Raw genomic sequence first — 19124 nt, forward strand, 5'->3', positions numbered from 1 at the left:
TGATTCTAGAATCACACACTTTTCTCAAAGATTTAAAATACTTTTTTATATAGAAAATGGGTTCAGATCGATGTTTTTAAATGTGTAATTAAAAATATAATTCAGGCTACTATTCCAATGCGCCATTTCCTTAAAGAGGAAATTGTCTCCTCAGAGAATAATGAATTGTTATATATATATATGGTTCCAATGTGGAAATTTTGGCAGGTAAATCTCTTCAAGTTTAATGATTTCAAGTTTTAAAAAGGAATTTTTATTATGACATAAAAGCTTGCACTAAAATACCCCAAATCACATATATCATTTTTACTGATGCTCTAAAAGTGAAAGAAAACATAGTATTTCCTTTTCTATTACCCACTATCTTCAGCTGGATCTTAGGCCCTACATTAATCCAGAGCCCACAGGAAACCCTTGGACGATAAATGAATAAAGTAGGTAAATGCCCTTCTTTCACTTCCTATTCCTCTGATTAATTTTCGTCTTTTCTGGGTTAAATTATTAAGTTGGTAACAAGCAAATCCAAGTGGAATGTGATATACCATTCTTGAGAAGCACCATGGAAAAGTTGTAAACAAGTGTGTGCCTCTGGCCGGGGCCGGCTGGCTGCTGGTGCTGAGGAAAGTCCGGGTTGGACACCCCGTGGAGGAGGAGGCCATGGCGGGGCCTGTGAGTGATGCTGAACAGCAAGGGGTCCTCCGGCACATCCAGATCGGTGGCACTGATGACAGTAGAATCCAGCTCTTTCATCTGACCTTCACACACCTAAGCAGCAAGTTGGAAAAGTCAGCTATGTGCACATTAAACTGGTCTTTCTTTAATTTTAAGATATCCTGTTGCAAACCGTCCATGAGATTTGTGTATCATGAGTCCTAAATATCTCTGGTTTAACATAGTCTAAGAAGATGACAACAAATCTATTAATCTCACATTTTTCAAAGCAGTTTATTCATTTCTCTGATGGACAAAAGATTCTGTGTGTGTGTCTGTGTGTGTGTGTACATATAAAATTTCATAATTCAAAAGTTAGGGGGGGAAAGGCAACCAAAAGATGCTTGCTCTCTAAAAGTTACAGAGTTCACTTGTAAATCTGAGTGTAGACGGACCCTTTACCTTCAGATCCTAAGCTGTCAATTTAACCTGCTGGGCCTCTTTCCTTTTATAATTTCAATGTTTCTGTTTTAGACATGGCACAAATAGCTGATAGAAACACGAGGGGTATCTTTTGTGGTGTAAGTTTTTATCATTAAAGTAAAAACTTCTGTATTTTTATTAAAACCAACAACAATTGAGAAGGGTCCTTTTGGATGTATTGTGGTGTCAATTTTAATCCAGACCCTTCACTTCTCCCCCACCCGCACCCCTCTACTTTTCCTGAACCGCCTTCCTCCACTTTCACACCAACATCACACTTCCTACTCCTTTAAGCACGAACTGAATGTTTTTTTTTTTTTATTTCATGTAGGAGCTAGTCATTTAGATTTTGACTAGCTGTACTTAGCTGTCTTGCTCTCCTCTTACAGTAAAAATAAACACAGAAATATGTTTCTATTTTGAAATGCAGCAAGGTCTAATTAAAAAGGGTGAATCAATTTAACATGGCTGATCAGAAATCTACCATGTCACTGTGCTATATTTTGTGGGGACTATAAATATCCTAAAGAATCCATGTTAGATGGAACTGTGAAGGCCTGTCCATCAATAATTATAATGCAACGAAGAAAATTTATAGGGCTATTAAATAGGGATAGACAAGAAGTGCAAAAGGGAAGAGGAGACTAGGAATGTCATTATGACTGAGTAGGCACTTTAGCCTTAAGATGTACATGGTTTAAATTTGTGGAAAATGCCCTTTTTTTCAACCTCTCTTAATGACTTCAAAGACAGTCTTCCTGCAACCACTTTTCACAGAATTTGCATAAAGAAGAATTACTTGCCATATCTGATACTTGAGCTAAAATTATGCATGTAAAAAAATCTGGCCCTACTTACTAAGGATGAAGATGGCATCCAAATTTAATGCACACAAATATAATTATGAAATCATCTTTGATCTAACTTGTTCTTTCCTCCAAGAAATTTAATAAAGCAATCTAAACAGATGTTCTAATGGTCCTTCTTCAGAGAGCTTGGGAGCCCCAGACTCACTCTGTGGCAAAAACGGTAAATCAGTTCACAAGATGACTGAGACATTTTATTGAAAAAATACGGAATTCTTTTTTGTGTGTGTGCCCATTTAATTGTTTATTGGGTTTCTAAATAAAAGGTTTAGATCAATATACACAAAATACAGATACTCACTAGTAGATTTGAAATGTACTATAATAACTTAAACTAAAATCTCACTTTTTTTTCATGTCGCACACAACTTCATGGAAGCCAGGTATTTACAAAATAAATTTTTTGACAAGAAAGCAAAATAAATGACTTTTTTAAAAAATCACCTGGCACTTAAAGCCAGCTCTGCTAGTAACACAGAGGGCTCCACATCTGTTAGTCTTCAATGGTTTCTCTAAGGAATGCTCACTCGGGAAAAAGGCATGGTTACCTTCAGAGAAGAGCACAGAACAGTGTCCAGTGGCCTAATTGTTTCAGAAAACCCAACCCTAAACCCTACATACCTACAAGACTAATAGAGGTAGGTGTAGAAGAAATGATTTGTAGGTTTTTTTTCTGTCTCATAATTACATAAGTGAGCTTCAGAGAAATCCATGTTCCAACGGGAGGAGAAACGCAGAAGCTGGCACTTGACTCTCCCTGGGGAGGGGCTCTCACACGCCATTAAGATTCAGGAGAGCCCTGGCCAGTTGGCTCACCTGGTTTGAGTGTCATCCTGCACACCAAAAGGTTGCGGATTTGAGTCCCAGTCGGGGCATGTACCTAGGTTGTGGGTTTAGGTGTGTACTGGAGGCAGCCCATGGATGTTTCTCCCTCACATAGATCAAAGTCTGAGCTCATCCATTTAATCAGAATTGGCTACATATTTGCTTGAATCAACATACGTAAAAAAATTAAAGTCTTTAAAAAGAATTCTCTGCTGATATAAAAATTTTTTCAACATACATTTTTTTTTTTTTTAAGTAGAGAGTAGTAGGTATAATAAGGTGTCTGATTTGTAAGTAAAAACATGTAGAAAAATCACTTATAAACATACTGGCATGTCCATAGACATTTTTTGGTGGTATTAAATTACTAAAATTTCAACTGATGGGGAGTGACTATGGGTAAGAGCTCTTGAAAAGGGAGAATTTCACATTTCCCTTTGTATATGTTTATCAACATTCTAACTTGTTTAATAGCATACATTTTTTTATTATTACTTAAAAGTTAACAGGTATTATCTGAAGGTGAAATTATGGGTCATTTGATATATATATATATATATGAATTTGTAAATACAACCAACAAATGTTATTATTTTAAAAGTTTTAAAACTACAGAAATAGAGCCCTGGAAGGTTAGACTCAGTGGATAAAGCATCAGCCTGCTGACTAAAGGATTCCAGTCAAGGGCATGTACCTCATTGCAAGCTCAATCCTGGGCCCTGGTCAGGGTGCATGCAGGGAGCAACCCATCGATTTGTCCATCTCACATTGATGTTTCTCTCTCTCTTTCTCCCTCCCTTCTACTATCTCTAAAAATCAATGGGAAAATATTGATTAACAACAAATCAGAAAGAAAAAAATCTGCATAACAAGAATGGTTCAAATTTCATTTTTTTATATTTTTAAAATATATTTTATTGATTTTTTACAGAGAGGGATAGAAAGTTAGAAACATCGATGAGAAACATCAATCAGCTGTCTCCTACACACTCTCTACTGGGTATATGCCTGCAACCAAGGTTCATGACCTTGACCGGAATCAAACCTGGGACCCTTGAGTCCGCAGGCCGATGCTCTATCCACTAAGCCAAACTGTTAGGGACAAATTTTATTTTTTATTTAATATATCTAACTATATGAAATAAGATGCCTGTAGTCCGTGAGTCAAGAGTCCTTACAATGAACGTTGTTGAAGAGGGTGTGGTATGAACAGACTACTGGGTGCAGATTCCAAGCTCTGTTATCTCAGACCACATAGTTATCCTTTTTATGACTCATTTTTTCAGTTATTAAATGCAATAATAATACCATCACCCTACAAACCTATTGTGAGGATTAAATATGAATACATGCAAAGAGTTTGGAATAGCACCTACAACCTAGGAAGTATTTATCCTATATACATGCAATTGTAATTGCGTTTGTGCATTAGCTACATGTTAGCAATTATTATCATTAGCATCATGATTATTAGAATATTTTAAGTGATTGCATTGCCTGACATTTGTGACTTCCCTCCCCATTCCTCAACAACTTGATGTGTTAAGTAAGTACACTGGAACCTGGTAAACAGACAAGGTGAAAATAAAATCAGAAAACGATAAAAGAGAAACAGGAAATTCTGGTCTTACAGTAATATTCTGCACCACAAAGTCGGGAACTTCATCATTGGTGGGGTGGATGATAACAGAAAATGGTATTTCCGGGGAACGGTGCTTCCCATCTGTGACATACACTGTGAACTGGTCGGCCATTGGTTCCACCCTCAGGTGCCTGGACTGCACATAGTTAACATGCAAAGCCTTCATGTCTTTCCACTGAAACGAAGCTGGAGCACACCGAGAGTAAGCTGGTCAATAGGAAATCCTTGTTTCCAAGCTACTAGTCCTTAACCCTTTAACCAATAGACTATATATCAGCAAATCAAACAAGAATCAGCTCTCAGGGTCTGCTACAAAGACTATCAGCTGTCAACATAAAACCGGATATCCATAAATCCTACAGAAGGGGTAAAATTTGCATGGAAAACAGAAGAGCCATAACTGAAAACTGCTAGCCAGGATAAGTAGGGACTTCATGACCATTCTTCATATACTTAGGTCAGGGAAATCTTCTCTTGATTAAAACCACTTCTGCATGAGCAGTTCTTGTCATGCTTCATTTGAAAGAGGCCATTTCTCTGACTTTACCAGAAACTAAGGAAATCCTGTACCATCACTGTCAGATGAAAAAGACAAGGAGTCAAATGTTTTCTAAGCCACATACTGAGTTAAAAGTGTGGGCTTGGAAACAATCTACTCTTTATAGACTTACCTTTCCTCTCCTGGGGCCTCAGTTTCTCATTTATATATTCACTAGAGGCCTGATGCACAAAGATTCATGCAAGAATGGGCCTTCCCTCCCCTGGCTGCTGGCACTGCCTTCACTATGGTCAGAACTGCCTTTCTGCTCCGGCCTAGAGCCACCTTTCTGCCTTCCCATGCTTCCCAGAGGCGCAGAGCAGCTGGGATGGTGTGGAACCCCTGTGTTGTTGGTCGTCACCATGGCAACTACGCAAGTGTCCTGCCTCTGCAGCTGCTGGGGACCTGTGTATGCAAATTACCCCCACCATCTTTGTTGGGTTAATTTGCATACTAACTACTGATTGGCTGGTGGACATCTCAAAGGTACAGTCAATTAGCATGTTACTCTTTTATTAGGTAGATTTTTCTCCTGATAGAGAATTTAATCAAATGCAATTTTTAAAAATATCAAATAAAAGAAAGTATTCAGGAAAAAAGAAAGGAACCATCTCATCCAAATAAAAGCAAAATAAGACTCAATCAATCATCTGCAAACTTGACATCCATATCAAGCAACTGATTGGACTGAGTAGAATTAGCTGACCTGCTGTGTTGGTATTTTGACACTGTCTCAAATCAAAGAAAAATGCTCTATGTTGTGCATTAAGTCAAAGGAAAATTGTATAGACTTTAATGCAATTAATCTACCTCCCCCCCAGCTTTCCTGAGATAAAATTGACATATAACGTTGTGTAAGTTTAAGGTGAGGATATCACAAAATGTTGGCCACAATGAGGTTAGTTAATATATCATTCATCTCACATAATTTTGTGGTCGTGGCAGCGAGAACAGTAAAGCAGACTCTCAAAGTGACTTTCAAATATACAACACGCTATTGTTAACCACAGTGTCCATGCTGTACCTTAGGCCCCCAGAAATGATTCATTTTCATAAGTGACATTTCCATTTATTTTTAAGTAAACTTGCATTCTTGGGAAATCTCAAAGTTAAAATGAAAAAATACTAGCATTCAAAAGTACCAACTGTAACAATTCCTTAAATGCATATGGTGCTTTGAACATTTTTTAAGTCCTTATCCAGTTATTGAGCTTAGGATGGCCAGTAAGACCCATAAACATAGGCAAGTTACTGCTGGTCATGAAACTGACTTACCTATACTTATACCCATATTGCTTTTTTCAAAACCCAACGAAGGAAGGGTGTTTTCAAGGTAGCCAAACTGGGGAGGAGAAGTCAAAACAAATTCCAAGTCATCTGCTGCTGTGTCAGGGTCAGTGGCCAACAAATGGCTAATGGTGAGGGCTGCTGAGAAACCCTCATCTACCACAAACATGGTACCTGCATGAAAATAATAGCACAATTAGGACTTAGCATTCAATCCTCCCATCAGAACAGTGAGGACAAAGGAGGTGATTGAAATTCCAATTCAGAGAAGCCTCCCACATGCCCATGTACTTCCATGGGAGATGTTCATTCCCTTCAGCATAATTCTCCTTACGGTGAAAATATTCGGGGGTAATGGGTGGAATTTAATTTGACTTATGGAATTATATTTTTTTCCTTGCACAAGCAAGCCAGACAATAATGGAAAGACAGCAGAAATGCTAAATGCTCCAGTTCAGCCCTTCAGTCATTCTCAAGGAACTCTGATTTCCCTTGTGTCCCTATAGAAGTGACAAATGAAAATAAGGATTGCCAAACTGTTTTAATGATAAGGCACTAAATGTGGTTTATGTACTCTTCAAGATCAGTTGTTACCTCTGTTTGTCAGAGCCTTAATTGCCTGCAAGCCATTATGAATTGCTCATAACCAACATTTTTTTTTTCATGTCTGGTGTTTAATTATTCTGCAGGGACAATGCTTTCTTTCCAGAACATTGCTTGGGAGATAGTTTGCAAATTACAATAACATTCATACATATGTTTGTATTTTTTTTTTCTGAGAGACAGAACATATACATAATGCTTATGAAGAGATGACTTTCTAAAAAACAAATAAGGTTAAATGTATATAAATGGTCTCTCTGGTATTCTCATTCTGTTCTGATAGAAATTATTATGAGTAAAATACTCTCTCTCTCTCTCCAGAAGGCAAATAGTATTTTCCCATGTGAAATAGAACCAGAATTGAGGATTCCAACGTTGTCCTCATCCCAACACACACACACACATACTTGCATGCTCTCTCCATACAGAATTACTTAAATTTTTAAATAAGTAAATTATTTTTGCCCCTTAATCTTTTACAGATTTGGGATTTTCCACAAATTTGTATTAAGGCAATTCTGTATGGTGGTTTTCTATTTTGACTGTAAGTGCATTATTCCATTGAACCATGGGCATGGGACTTGGTGAGATAATAGAACTTTAACAGGAAATCACTGTCACCTATTGCAAGTGAAGGTGGTTGGTTGTCCACTGGATGCACTGTGATGTTGAGATCATACACCGGAAAGGACGCATGAAGAGGAACAGATGGGTGAGGTCCATTGTAGCAACAGCCATTCACAAAAGGGCCTGCTTCTTCATCCGAAACCACTAATGTAATGGTGTCATAACAAGGCACCAGGCCAACCTCACCACCTGGAAGACACAACTGTAGTTGAAACCTGACTTTTTAAACATATAGAAGACCAAGGTGTTCTCCTCAAACCCCTTCCACGAGCACAGAGTGTCAAGAGGAAAAAAAAAAGTATGTGGCTAAAATGCAAAATTCCACTTTATCACTATGAAATTAAATAGAGTCGTGAAAATAATGCAAAAATGCTTGCCCATCTGTTGCCTTTGGTGAGATCCCTGCCAGACATCTATCACCATATGGAGGGGCAAAAGGGGCTAATGAGGGCCTGACAGTTCACAAATGATCAAGGAACAGACACAAAACTAGACTAGTGATGGTTTCATTCTTCCCTCATAATTGTTTAGACCACATCAGGAAGAGCAGAAGGCACCCTTGTCCCTGTGGTAATTGTCTGCCCATTTGCATTAACCACCTTAAATGAACAACCATCTACCACATAGTAGTTCCAAGAAATAGAAGAACATGGATAGGTGAAACACAAAGATAATCCACATTCTTGTCATTTGTTTTGTTATTTTCCTCATTACAAAATAGCCACGATGTTAATAAAATAAAAACAACACCAGGAAAAGAAGTGAGATTTCTTTTCTTTTCTTTTCTTTTCTTTTTTTTTAAACTCTTTGGGGCTCACACCTATGAGTTTCAAAATGCCTCCAATTTAGGCAGTGAGGGGAAGAGAGAAGATTAGGTAATTTATCAGCGAACAGGACAATCCACTCTTGAGTTACTAACTAACAGCTCTGAGGTAGTAGTGTTCAGCATCCAGGGGACAGAAACGTTCGCCACATGTGCTTTTGGTAATCCTCATGCACCGCTTTGAAAGTGCCAAAAGGAAAGCAATTAAGTTTGAAGTTTTAATGAGGCTAGAGTACAAAAGATCAGGGATGGTATTGTTTCACAAGGCACATTGGTCACATTTACAGAATATTATGCTTGGCATTATTCTCACTATTTTTTTTTTAAAAAAACACACTAGAAAAATGGAGAGATTATATTATTGAGCAACTAAATGATCAAAGGACAAGAAAAAACGGTTTTAAGGAAAAATAGAGTTGAAGTTGAGAAAATTAGAATTAAACAACCAAACAACCAGCTCTGGCTGGGAAGGTCCATGAGAGCGTCATCCCAATATGCTAAGGTTGTTGGTTGGATCCCCAGTCAGGAATTAACCAATGAATACATAAATACATGGAATAACAAATTGATGCTTCTCTCTCCCTCCCTCCTTTTCCTTTTCTTTCTCTCTAAAAACATATCAATAGATTTGAAAAAATAGAATCAAACAACCAGCCTCCAAACTTAGGAAAGGTAAAAAACAAGAGGCCTATCATCCTTTAATATACTTAAAAGACAAATTGGCTTTAAACCATATTTACTACTAATCATTCACTCAATAAGTACACATTAAATATAAAGGCCTACTATGTGACAATTAGTGTTCTCAGTGCTTCAGCAGAGAAATGAAGACATTTTGAAAATGTCAAAAGGCATTTCAAAGTATGTCAACTGTCAGAAGATCTACTGTGTGTCAGGCACTGACACTGTCTATAGAAAACGAGATGCAAATTTATTTAAAATATCACAGATGTGTGTTTCTATTAAGTGGAATGATATGAAATTGCCACTATTGAGCCAATTTTTACCTATTGTGTGGAAAACACATATATCTCAGTCTGACTCTGTACAAAGCACCAAGGGTGAAGAAGATGAGAGGACTGGCTGGGAGAAGGGCACTCATGCCAAAGAAAGTCAAGGATAGTACATGCAGTAACTGTAATTTCAATATAATGGAAGCATGGGAAACATTGGCAGAAAGAGCTGAAAGAGTAGCCTGAGTATTAAGCCAGAACTACAACACAAGTGGAGGAATTCTTTACCTTGAAATAAAATATAGTCTAAGGGCATGATTTATACTTAAAACTCAATCATAGTGGCATGTAAGAGAACAGTTTTGAATGTCTTCATGTTTAATAATGGGAGAATAGCAAATTAATAATGTATTTTATATCATAAAATAGTATTCATTTATTAAGCTTATGTTTATAGTAACTTTATAATACTTAATACATATTTTAAACATGTTAGAGATGATTTAAATGAAAAAGGTAATCTATAAAACTGGACATACAATGCAATTACAACTATGTTAAAATTATGATTAGAAAATAAAATACTGTAATACTGAAATGCTCAACTTTGATAGATAAATAAGGTGATAGATCAGTTTTCCCAAAACTTCATGATACTTTTCCATTCTTTCCAGGTTTTCTGCAGTAAGAATGTATTATTTTCATAGTCATAGAAAGCAAATAAAATAACGGTGACAAAATCATTCTCAGGTAACCTTTATAATCACTGTATGTAGACAAGACGTAGGCCACTGAAACTAGATCTTACAATACTGTAGTTTTTTTTTATACCGATCTTAGCAAGATGCTAAATAATTACCAATTGAGCAACTGAATGAAGGTTTTGTTATAAGAAAACATAACAATAAAAAAGAAAAAACCTTTTGAATATATTATTTCTGCTAACTTAACATAGCAAAAAGATTCATTCAAAATAATTTGCCCCATTGTCCTACCTGGTTTTATGAAAAAAATTAGTTACACTCCCTTACATGGCTATCACACTAGAAGAGATTGATAGGCATATATCCCTGTTGTTCAGCACCTGGAACAGGGCATTGGAAGAGAAGACACATTCATCTCACTCTAATTCATCCATGCTGCATGAGCCTGCCAAAGATGTTAACATTATGTTGTAAATGGCAATCACTGGTCTTTGGGTCCCTCTTTGCCAGTCTATTTGAGATTGACTGGGGAAATCAAAGAGAAATACCTAGTTATGAACTTTGGAGAGAAACTGAAAAACATCAATCACCTGGACGAGTCTCCCTGAGAAAAGGAAATAACTAAATAAACCTTATCTAAGACTAAATGCAGGTAGAAATATAAGGAGATATCATTTAAAGAAAAAAAATTGTCTGGGAGTAAACAAAATGTGCCATACTAATTAGCACGAGACTTTGGTATCCTAATAAGTCATTGCTTTCCAAAATACACATAAAAATATTATTTCCAAATGTTTTCTCCCATTTCCAAATTAATTCTTAGCTATCTCAATCCTCCCTCCTTGAGTTCCCTATCCCTTCACTGCTTGCATTCTCTCTCTATAGCTCTTCAAATAAGAAAATACTTGAATTCCACAAATAAAATACTTTTATTTCCACTACCAGTCATTTGGCCTACATAGCCAAATGTACTCCTCCAGATGGAATGTACAGGCAAGAGAGGCATACAGGTGATAAACATGAAATGGTAATTGAGGCAATGGAAGGATGTCAGAGGAAGCAGACAGTGTCATTGCTGAGGAATTGCCCACAATCCGGAATTCTGAAGATGTGCAAGGGGTGATGAAGTACAGATGCATCACACTGCCACTTCCGCATGAGAGTGAGTTTGTCTGCTCATTTAAAGGAAAAGTTTTTCACAAGGGGGTCTGGATTATACTCTTTTGTAGCCCACAGTGCCCAGTACTGTACCTTGCAGATATTAGAAGGTGATTTACTATTACACTTATTTGAATATTTTACCTGGGAACACATGCCACCTGAGTAATGATGTAATGTGATGCCAGAAACATAAGCATGATGCTGATCAGTACGTGTTTGCTGCATCTCTCATCTCTGTCCATCACTGTTGTGGACAAGTTACACAAAGCCTAAGACTTCATCTTCGCTCCTCAGAAACTCAAAAGGTGGGTCAGTTACTTCTTAGCAGCTAGATAGCCGTCAGTAAAACTTGGAAAATTAATAACATTTCTGTTATGATGTTATAATTTATGAACCCAGAAACTGTGATAGTCCAAGAAAGACATTGTCCAAAAGGGGATGAGGATGAGCCCAGCATGAACGGATGGTCTATGTGTGAGCATCATGAACAGAGCAACAATAACACTTGGTCTTTTTCTACTCCGAAATGCATTCTATTCCTGAGATCAGAAATATTTCTAAGGATGCTGAGCCTACTGAACAATGGGATACAGGCTGCTGCTGCTTCCTTGTCATGGATGCAGTAAGACTCAGATCACTGGAGCCCATAGTGAGGAGAGGGGTTAAGACTGTCATGTTACTGACATTCCTTCTCTCCAACTAGTCACAGCACTGTCACTCACCCGTATGTTTGTAGGTCACGGCTCCTGAGATAACATCTCCCTGAGAGAAGTGATCCACCGTGACTCCGCCTTTCCTCACCACCCCATGCTGAGGTCCTCGAGAAATCACAAACATCAGTTTCAAGTCATCACTGTCCGCATCAGTAGCAAAAATGTGTTCAGAGGTGATGACCACCTCATCGCCCTCTGAGCAATGCATCTGAGGGTTGAGGTCAGGCTTCAGGATCGGTGGCTCATCATTGACGGGAAGCACCTAAGTAGGGGGGAAAAAATGCATGTTTTCAAGAAAAAAGAAAGCAATGACAAATGGCCCAACTGGCAACCCATAGCTCATAGTTGGAATGACAGGCATTTTCAATCTTCCAGGCACATGAAACAATAACCATGGAACCAGGCCAAGCAGTTTGTATCTTTTAACTTTCCCCATATGAACCATCTTGTGAGAAATGACCCACCTGAGAGACATTCTAGGTAAGAATGGGAGAGCACAGTTATGGTTTGGGACTCAAATATCCCATTTGTTTCCAGGCAGACAAAATATAAATGTGACAGAAAGCATCCTTCACCACAGCCCCTGTCCTCCTTCATTAAACTCACACATATTCTAGAGCAGGTCTGGTCCTTGCGGTCCGATGCATTTACATCTCCCACATCAAAGTTATTTATACTTCAAATTACTTGATGATTACAAACCTTTCTTCTACCCTCAACTTCCTGCCACCCAGGAAGTTTCTCTGGACTTACAATAAGCAGCAGCTGCATGTCAAACATTTTCAGTTAAATCTGAAACTCCATAACCATCAAATCAATGCCAGGTTTCAGCTTGACAAGACATTTTTCTCTCACAGGAGTGAAAATAAAACTCCATGCAGAAGGGAAAGAAAAGCCACGTGAGCTCATGCTGGCTCTCAGGTTTTAAAAAGATGATGGGGAAATTTGAAAAAGCATGTCTACTAAATGGGAATGAAGGGCGTTCCTCCTCCGAGTTCATAAGGGCAAGTTGGTGTATGCTGTGTGTTTATGTATCAAGTCTGGCCCTGTGAGTATTCTCACCCCCCGCATTTCCTTCCCCGCTGCTTTAGTCAATGGGATCTTTACAATCTGGTTCCCATCAAGTCTCTGCCCTGTGAGAACCTTCAATGGCTTCCCAGCGCTGCTTCTAGGGTGTCTTTGACCTCATCTCATGCTATGGGGTTCCTTTTCCACCCCAATCTATTTCACCCCAAAACACTGCCTTCCTCACATATCAGGTCTTTGCACCATCTCTGCATCTGCTCTCTGCCCCTTGGCTTGCTATGCTCTGCCCCCAGCTCTCTGCTTGGCTACCTCCTCCCCCAGATTACATGTGAATTTCTTGTTCATCATCATATCCCAAGCATCTAGCATAGGACCTGGCAAAGAGAAGACACTAATTAAATATTTATGGAATAAATTAATGTAACCATGTATATATGCACCAGTTATCCTGTTATTTAAACAACTGTTCAACTCTACCAGAAGTATACATGAAACTGTGTTGACACTCTCCTTTAATGAGATAGAGAGTTGGGGTGATAGAAACCTAGCCTTATTTATTTAATCACAGGTAAAAACATGTATACAATATTCTATTTTCTATTGGCTTATTAGAAAACAATATCTTTGTTCAAATCCTCTGAGTGAATTCATTAAAGACTCTCTTTATTATTTTTCTTGACTTGATCAATGAATCTCATTAATATATTTATGATGACCATCTTGTAGTTCACAAAATAGCCTCTGCTTCAAATGAATAATAAAGTCCAAAGGCAACAGAATCAAAACATTCTTCCTAGGTCAGTGGTTGGCAAACTCATTAGTCAACAGAGCCAAATATCAACAGTACAACAATTGAAATTTCTTTTGAGAGCCAAATTTTTTAAACTTAAACTTCTTCTAATGCCACTTCTTCAAAATAGACTCGCCCAGGCCGTGGTATTTTGTGGAAGAGTCACACTCAAGGGGCCAAAGAGCCACATGTGGCTCGCGAGCCGGTTTGCCGACCACAGTCCTAGATAGAAAACAATCATATGCCAAAAATGGCTTGTGCCTTTGATTGGCTTTCAAAGGTCATGCCCTTTTGTCTAAAATGAAACACATTGTCTTTTCCCAAATGTACTGCTTACTGTTATCAATAAGAAGATGGTCATCAATTGAAATAGGTTAGGTTGGATTATTTTTCCCTAAAATTTGCTTTTCAAGGGAAAAAAGGTAACTCAGAAAAGTTTTCTATATATAAAAGTCTGCCAGTAAGAACTAACTTTTCTTATTGAAGCTAAAATAACACGCTGCTCTTCATCAAGACCCCATGGCCCTTCGGGGGATTAAGTGGGAAAATGCAAGGAGGGCTCTGCATGGAGACTGGCATGGAGAAGTACTCAGGAAAAGTTAGCAACATGAAAATTAGAATCACCTGGTAAGTTACAATTGAGGCAGTGGTGAGGAGGAAGGAACACTGGCCCAAGTACCAGCCAATGGCAGCCCAAATCTACACAGTCAAGATAATGACTTTGGGCAAGTCACTGAACCTTCTTGGACCTACATTCCTTCACCATAAAATGGGGATAATGCCTTCTCTGTCTACTTCTTAACACACTAGATAGATGTGATCATTCTTAATTATTAACTGTAAAACATTGTACAAACACATTATTATTATCACAAATAATTTCATATCACAAAGATCTGACAAAATTCCAAGGGAAGTAGGATATAGCATAGTAAGGATAATCATTGACTCTTTCAGGAGCACAATGAGTTTCCTGGAATAGAGAAGGTCTGTTTCAAAACCTTCCTTTGTCACTAACTATAAATACCTGCAAATCCTATGAGTTATGCTTATGGACTTGGGTGGTCACTCAACAGTGAAACTTGGGGTTCCCATCAGGCCTTTGGACATGTACTCAACCTTTATGTGCAGATTTTTCTTCATTTGTCACCAGGGGGGAAAGAAGCCTTTCCAACAAACCACAGGCAAATTCAAGCACATACTAGTAAACAGACACAGATTCCTCCCCACTACAACGAAATCCTAGTGATACTAGTCTAATCTGCCCAGCCGCAGCTTGAGAGTTACAGCTCAACAATATTAGAAATAATTTACATATAAAAGCAATTACTTTTAAAGTTAAGTAAATGGGTTTGAGGTCAGAGCAGTTCTATGTTTAAATGAATTGGAGAGAGAAACATTGTGCCCATTTCACCAGTATAACTTTGCCCTCTGCTGCCTGTCCTGAGACATTCACAGATGAAAGCAGGCATTCTCTTCTTTGGAGTCTCTATTTTAAATTCTACAGGGACTCTAAGCAGGCTTCCAAACTAGATACTCTATTTCTATGTGAACCAAGAAGGAAATGTTCTACCCACCTCGATGTGCAGAACAAATTCTACTGAATTGGTGCCGTCTGTGACCTCCAAGAGTATGTCATCCTGAAGTGTTTCAGATCCATCATGCTGATACCTGTGGGGATGACAGTGGTCACTGACCTCTCAAGGCCACTAGGAGAGCACAGTGAGATGCCTGGCACAAGAGTTCTTGCATAGCTTTGGCCATATGCTTAATAAATAAGTATCAAAAATGCAGCGGAAGACCTTGGAAGATGGCGATATAATCATGAAGTCACAGATTTAATCACTCAAGGACCCATGAATGTAAAATTGTTCCACCCTGGAAAAAATGTGCTATATGCATAATAATTTCTTCCCAAATTAAAAAGCAGTCCTTCAGCTTGCCACAATGACAATGGGAACCAGTTGGTGCAGCTCTGGCTACTTACAGAAAATACTGGCTGGTGGGATGCTGAGACTGAGCAGTAGGCCGGTAAAAGCAGGACACTGGATTTTCATGATTTTCCCTCCTCCCCCACTTTTATGGCTTATCCTTATGCCTGTGCTCTGGATCTATTCAGCTCTTCTCTAAACCTTTGACCTATGAATTAGTTATTGCTTCTCTCCTGCCATTTTCCCTTTTCTATTTGTTAGCGCCCTACCTCTCAAGCTATAAAAAATTGAGACTTAAAAATATTTTTTCTTGGTCTAGTCTTGGCCTCATTTCCCTTTAATTCTTAGTCAAATGTCTTAAAGATCTTGTCTAATCATAGACTTTCCATTTACTCTGCAGACCACTATAGTGATATACATATAGTAAGTTCTAAACAGCTGTTGGATTGAGCCAAATTTCTAGCTTATCAATGATCTGTTAAAGATATGTAGGAAAGAAAATAAGACCTAGGAAATTAAATTAGAAGTTCTACTAAAAGCCAGTCACAAGGTACTACACATTGTATGACACCATTTATATGAAATGCCCAGAATGGGTAAATCTACAGATACAAAAATTAGATTAGTGGTTGTCTAGGGCTGGGAGGAGAAAAAGGATGGGGGTGGTGGTGGCAGATAAAGGGTACAGCATTTCTTTTTGAGGTAATGAAAACATTTCAAAATTGATAATGGTGAGAGTTGCCCAAATCTATGATTATTCAAAAAGCCACTGAATTGTATATTTTAAATGAGTGAATTGTGTACATATGGCATGTAAATTATATCTCAATAAAGTTGCTTAAAAAAACAAAAGATAAAAGAAAGATTGCATAAAAATAGTATAGTATATTGAATATATGTATCTGATTATATATATTACATATGAAAAATTCTAAAGCTAAAAGGTATTTTATTCAGGTCTAGTCTCCCCCATACTCTGGCTAGAGACTCAGGTTTGGGATTCTAGTCCAGTGGTGGAGAAGGTCCCCCTCCCAGCACTAGTATCCCTTCCATAAGTTGCCTCCTTTATTTTGTCACACTCCCTGATGTTTTCATCAAAAATAGGTTAATATGAGATAATGTGCTAAAGCTATCTCACCATGCTAAAACTTCTCAAAGGGCCAAGTAGGTCTAGTAGTGCATATCCAAAGGCATGTCTATGAAGTCAAACAGAACTTCTTTTAAAACAAGACCCCTACATACTTTCAACAATACAGGGGGGGGGGGGGAAACACAGGAGTCCTCCATATACTAGCTAAGTGACCTCAACCTCTTTGTACCTTTAGGTTCAACTATAATATGAGAATAAAATCATCTACCTTGTCAGGTTTGACTGATGTAAATATTAAATAATTTTTTTAAAAAACATAATTGCAAGTCTCTAGAAGAAAACTTGAACTACGTATGCTGACAAATATTGATACTTTTATTTTTCTATCCATCATTCACACCCTATTAAGAATTACTTATACAGCTCTCTAACATAAAGCTAAGAGCTGAGATATCAAAAAAAAAAAAACCTTAATGAGAATAAGAGTAGTGTAAAGAGATAAAGATATTGGAGACTGAACAATGTAAATAAATTAAATTTATCTTCTTGTGTACAAATCCTACTTCCTAATCAATATTCAAGTGTGGAACTAAGCATTTGATGCTTAACACTTTCTACTATACTCTACCAAAAAGGCCAATATTCCTATGTATAACTTGAACTTGTGAGAAATTAACTAGTACGTTGCTTTTGAAAGTCTGCATTGTTTTTACAAAGAAGGTTTGTTTTTTTTTTTTACTAGATTTTGTAAAAAGTTTATTACAGAACCATGAAAGACTAAGTTCAAGGTAAGGAGAACTACTGTAGGACCATGAGGCAGGAAACGCCCTATCTGTGACTGTCAGACAAGACCTACTCCATGCCATACCTACCCAGCCTACCCTATTTGTTTGCCTACAAATCCCCTTCCCAGTAGAATATAATAAAATTTACACTGAAGACATTGACCAACAGTTCTATCCCAGAGTTCCCAGGGTTATGAAACTGGCTTTTCTTAAAGCCAAGTTCAATCACGTAGATTCGCCTTACTGATGATTTCACTCTATATTCATCTAGTTTACCTGTTACCTCTTGCAATATGTGCGGTTTCAGCAAATTCGATATTCGTGGTCATGAATTTTTGCTGTTTAAGTATCCATAAAATCATTCCCATTGGTTCAGCAAGCCAGAGGGAAAGAAAACGTCTGGAGAAAAGTTAAAACTTTGTCATTTCTCATTTTCAAGTGTTCCTTGAAAGTATTAAGCATGAAAGCACTTCTGAATGAATTGGACAAACTTCTTTCTTTTCCTCTGCCTCACCACTGATCCAGATGGGAACCAAAGTGTGCAAAAGAAAAAAGCCAGGAAATGTTCTAACCTAACTTTTAAGGCGTGGAGGTCTCCCCAAGAAAATGTGCACCCTGTGCTCAGAGGAAATCCATCCAGCTCTACCCTTCCGTGCTGAGGCAGTCTCTGCGGGGAGAGGTAGATACTGTCCAGCGTGGTGTCCGCATCGGAAACCAGGACGTGCTTCGTGCTGATAACGCAGTGACCGCCCTCAGCCACTCTCAGGGGATTGGTGTGTACCTAGAAATAAGGAAAGCCACATTGAAAGCTTTGGTCCATGCAGTATCCCTGAAGAGAGAGCTTGTTAAATCAATAAAGAAGTTCCAGTACTATATTCACCTGTTAAGTAATTTTTTAAGAAGGTGGTAAAGGGGTCAAGCTCATAGCTGAACATCTCACCTGAAAAATGTTATTTACTAACTGTTTCTGACTCTAAGCATGGATGGATATGAAGAGTCAAGGCAGAAGGCAGGTCTGTGAACCTCAAATGATCTATATTTCATTTATCCCAGACCCTATAGAATAAAGGCCGCACATTGGTTACTATCAGTGGAGCTAAAGTGAGAAAATAATATTCATCATCATGTCCACACTTACCATTGCTCTACATATACACCTTAATCTACAAAATAATCAAAAGCTTTATCAGATTCCCCTTAGAAATAATTCATCTCTTTTTTCCAACCTAAAAAAACTTAACGACTTGGGAAATTAGAGTTTTTAAACATCAGTTATAATGAGTATCTTAAAGATGGAAATGGGTCAGAATTTTAAGATTCCATAGGAAATAGATTTATCCAAATATTTACTTAAATATTGAAACCATAGAGATATTTTTATAATAAAAAACCCACTGCTCAACTGACTAATAATTTATTTGTAAATAAAATAAAAAGTTAGAAGGTATAGCAAGGGAATGTTCCATCGTCAAGAAAGTTTAGAAAAATGTAACCTACAATGTCTTCACCTTGGAGATTTATAAGGCACAGAATACAGTCAATGCTCTGAGATCCTACAGTAAGAAAAGGTTAAGAGTGTCTAACCTGGCATTTTCTCAAGTTTGTATTACTACCCAGAATCAAAGC

General features: G+C 37.8%; 1 protein-coding gene across 1 annotated transcript in view; it reads right to left on the reverse strand.

Moving 5' to 3' along the window:
* FREM1 (FRAS1 related extracellular matrix 1) overlaps positions 1 to 19124 on the reverse strand; it is a 121018-nt gene that overhangs the window by 64951 nt on the left and 36943 nt on the right. The window contains exons 13-19 of the mRNA XM_084898220.1: positions 18071 to 18279; positions 15270 to 15363; positions 11886 to 12138; positions 7517 to 7711; positions 6281 to 6466; positions 4457 to 4653; positions 543 to 765 (exon numbers count right to left, since the gene is read on the reverse strand). Coding sequence (XP_084754346.1) covers positions 543 to 765; positions 4457 to 4653; positions 6281 to 6466; positions 7517 to 7711; positions 11886 to 12138; positions 15270 to 15363; positions 18071 to 18279 — 1357 coding nt within the window. The remainder of the gene's footprint in view (positions 1 to 542; positions 766 to 4456; positions 4654 to 6280; positions 6467 to 7516; positions 7712 to 11885; positions 12139 to 15269; positions 15364 to 18070; positions 18280 to 19124) is intronic.

The sequence above is a fragment of the Pipistrellus hanaki genome (genome assembly GCF_964339955.1).
Source record: "Pipistrellus hanaki genome assembly, chromosome: 11".
Classification (NCBI taxonomy): domain Eukaryota; kingdom Metazoa; phylum Chordata; class Mammalia; order Chiroptera; family Vespertilionidae; genus Pipistrellus; species Pipistrellus hanaki.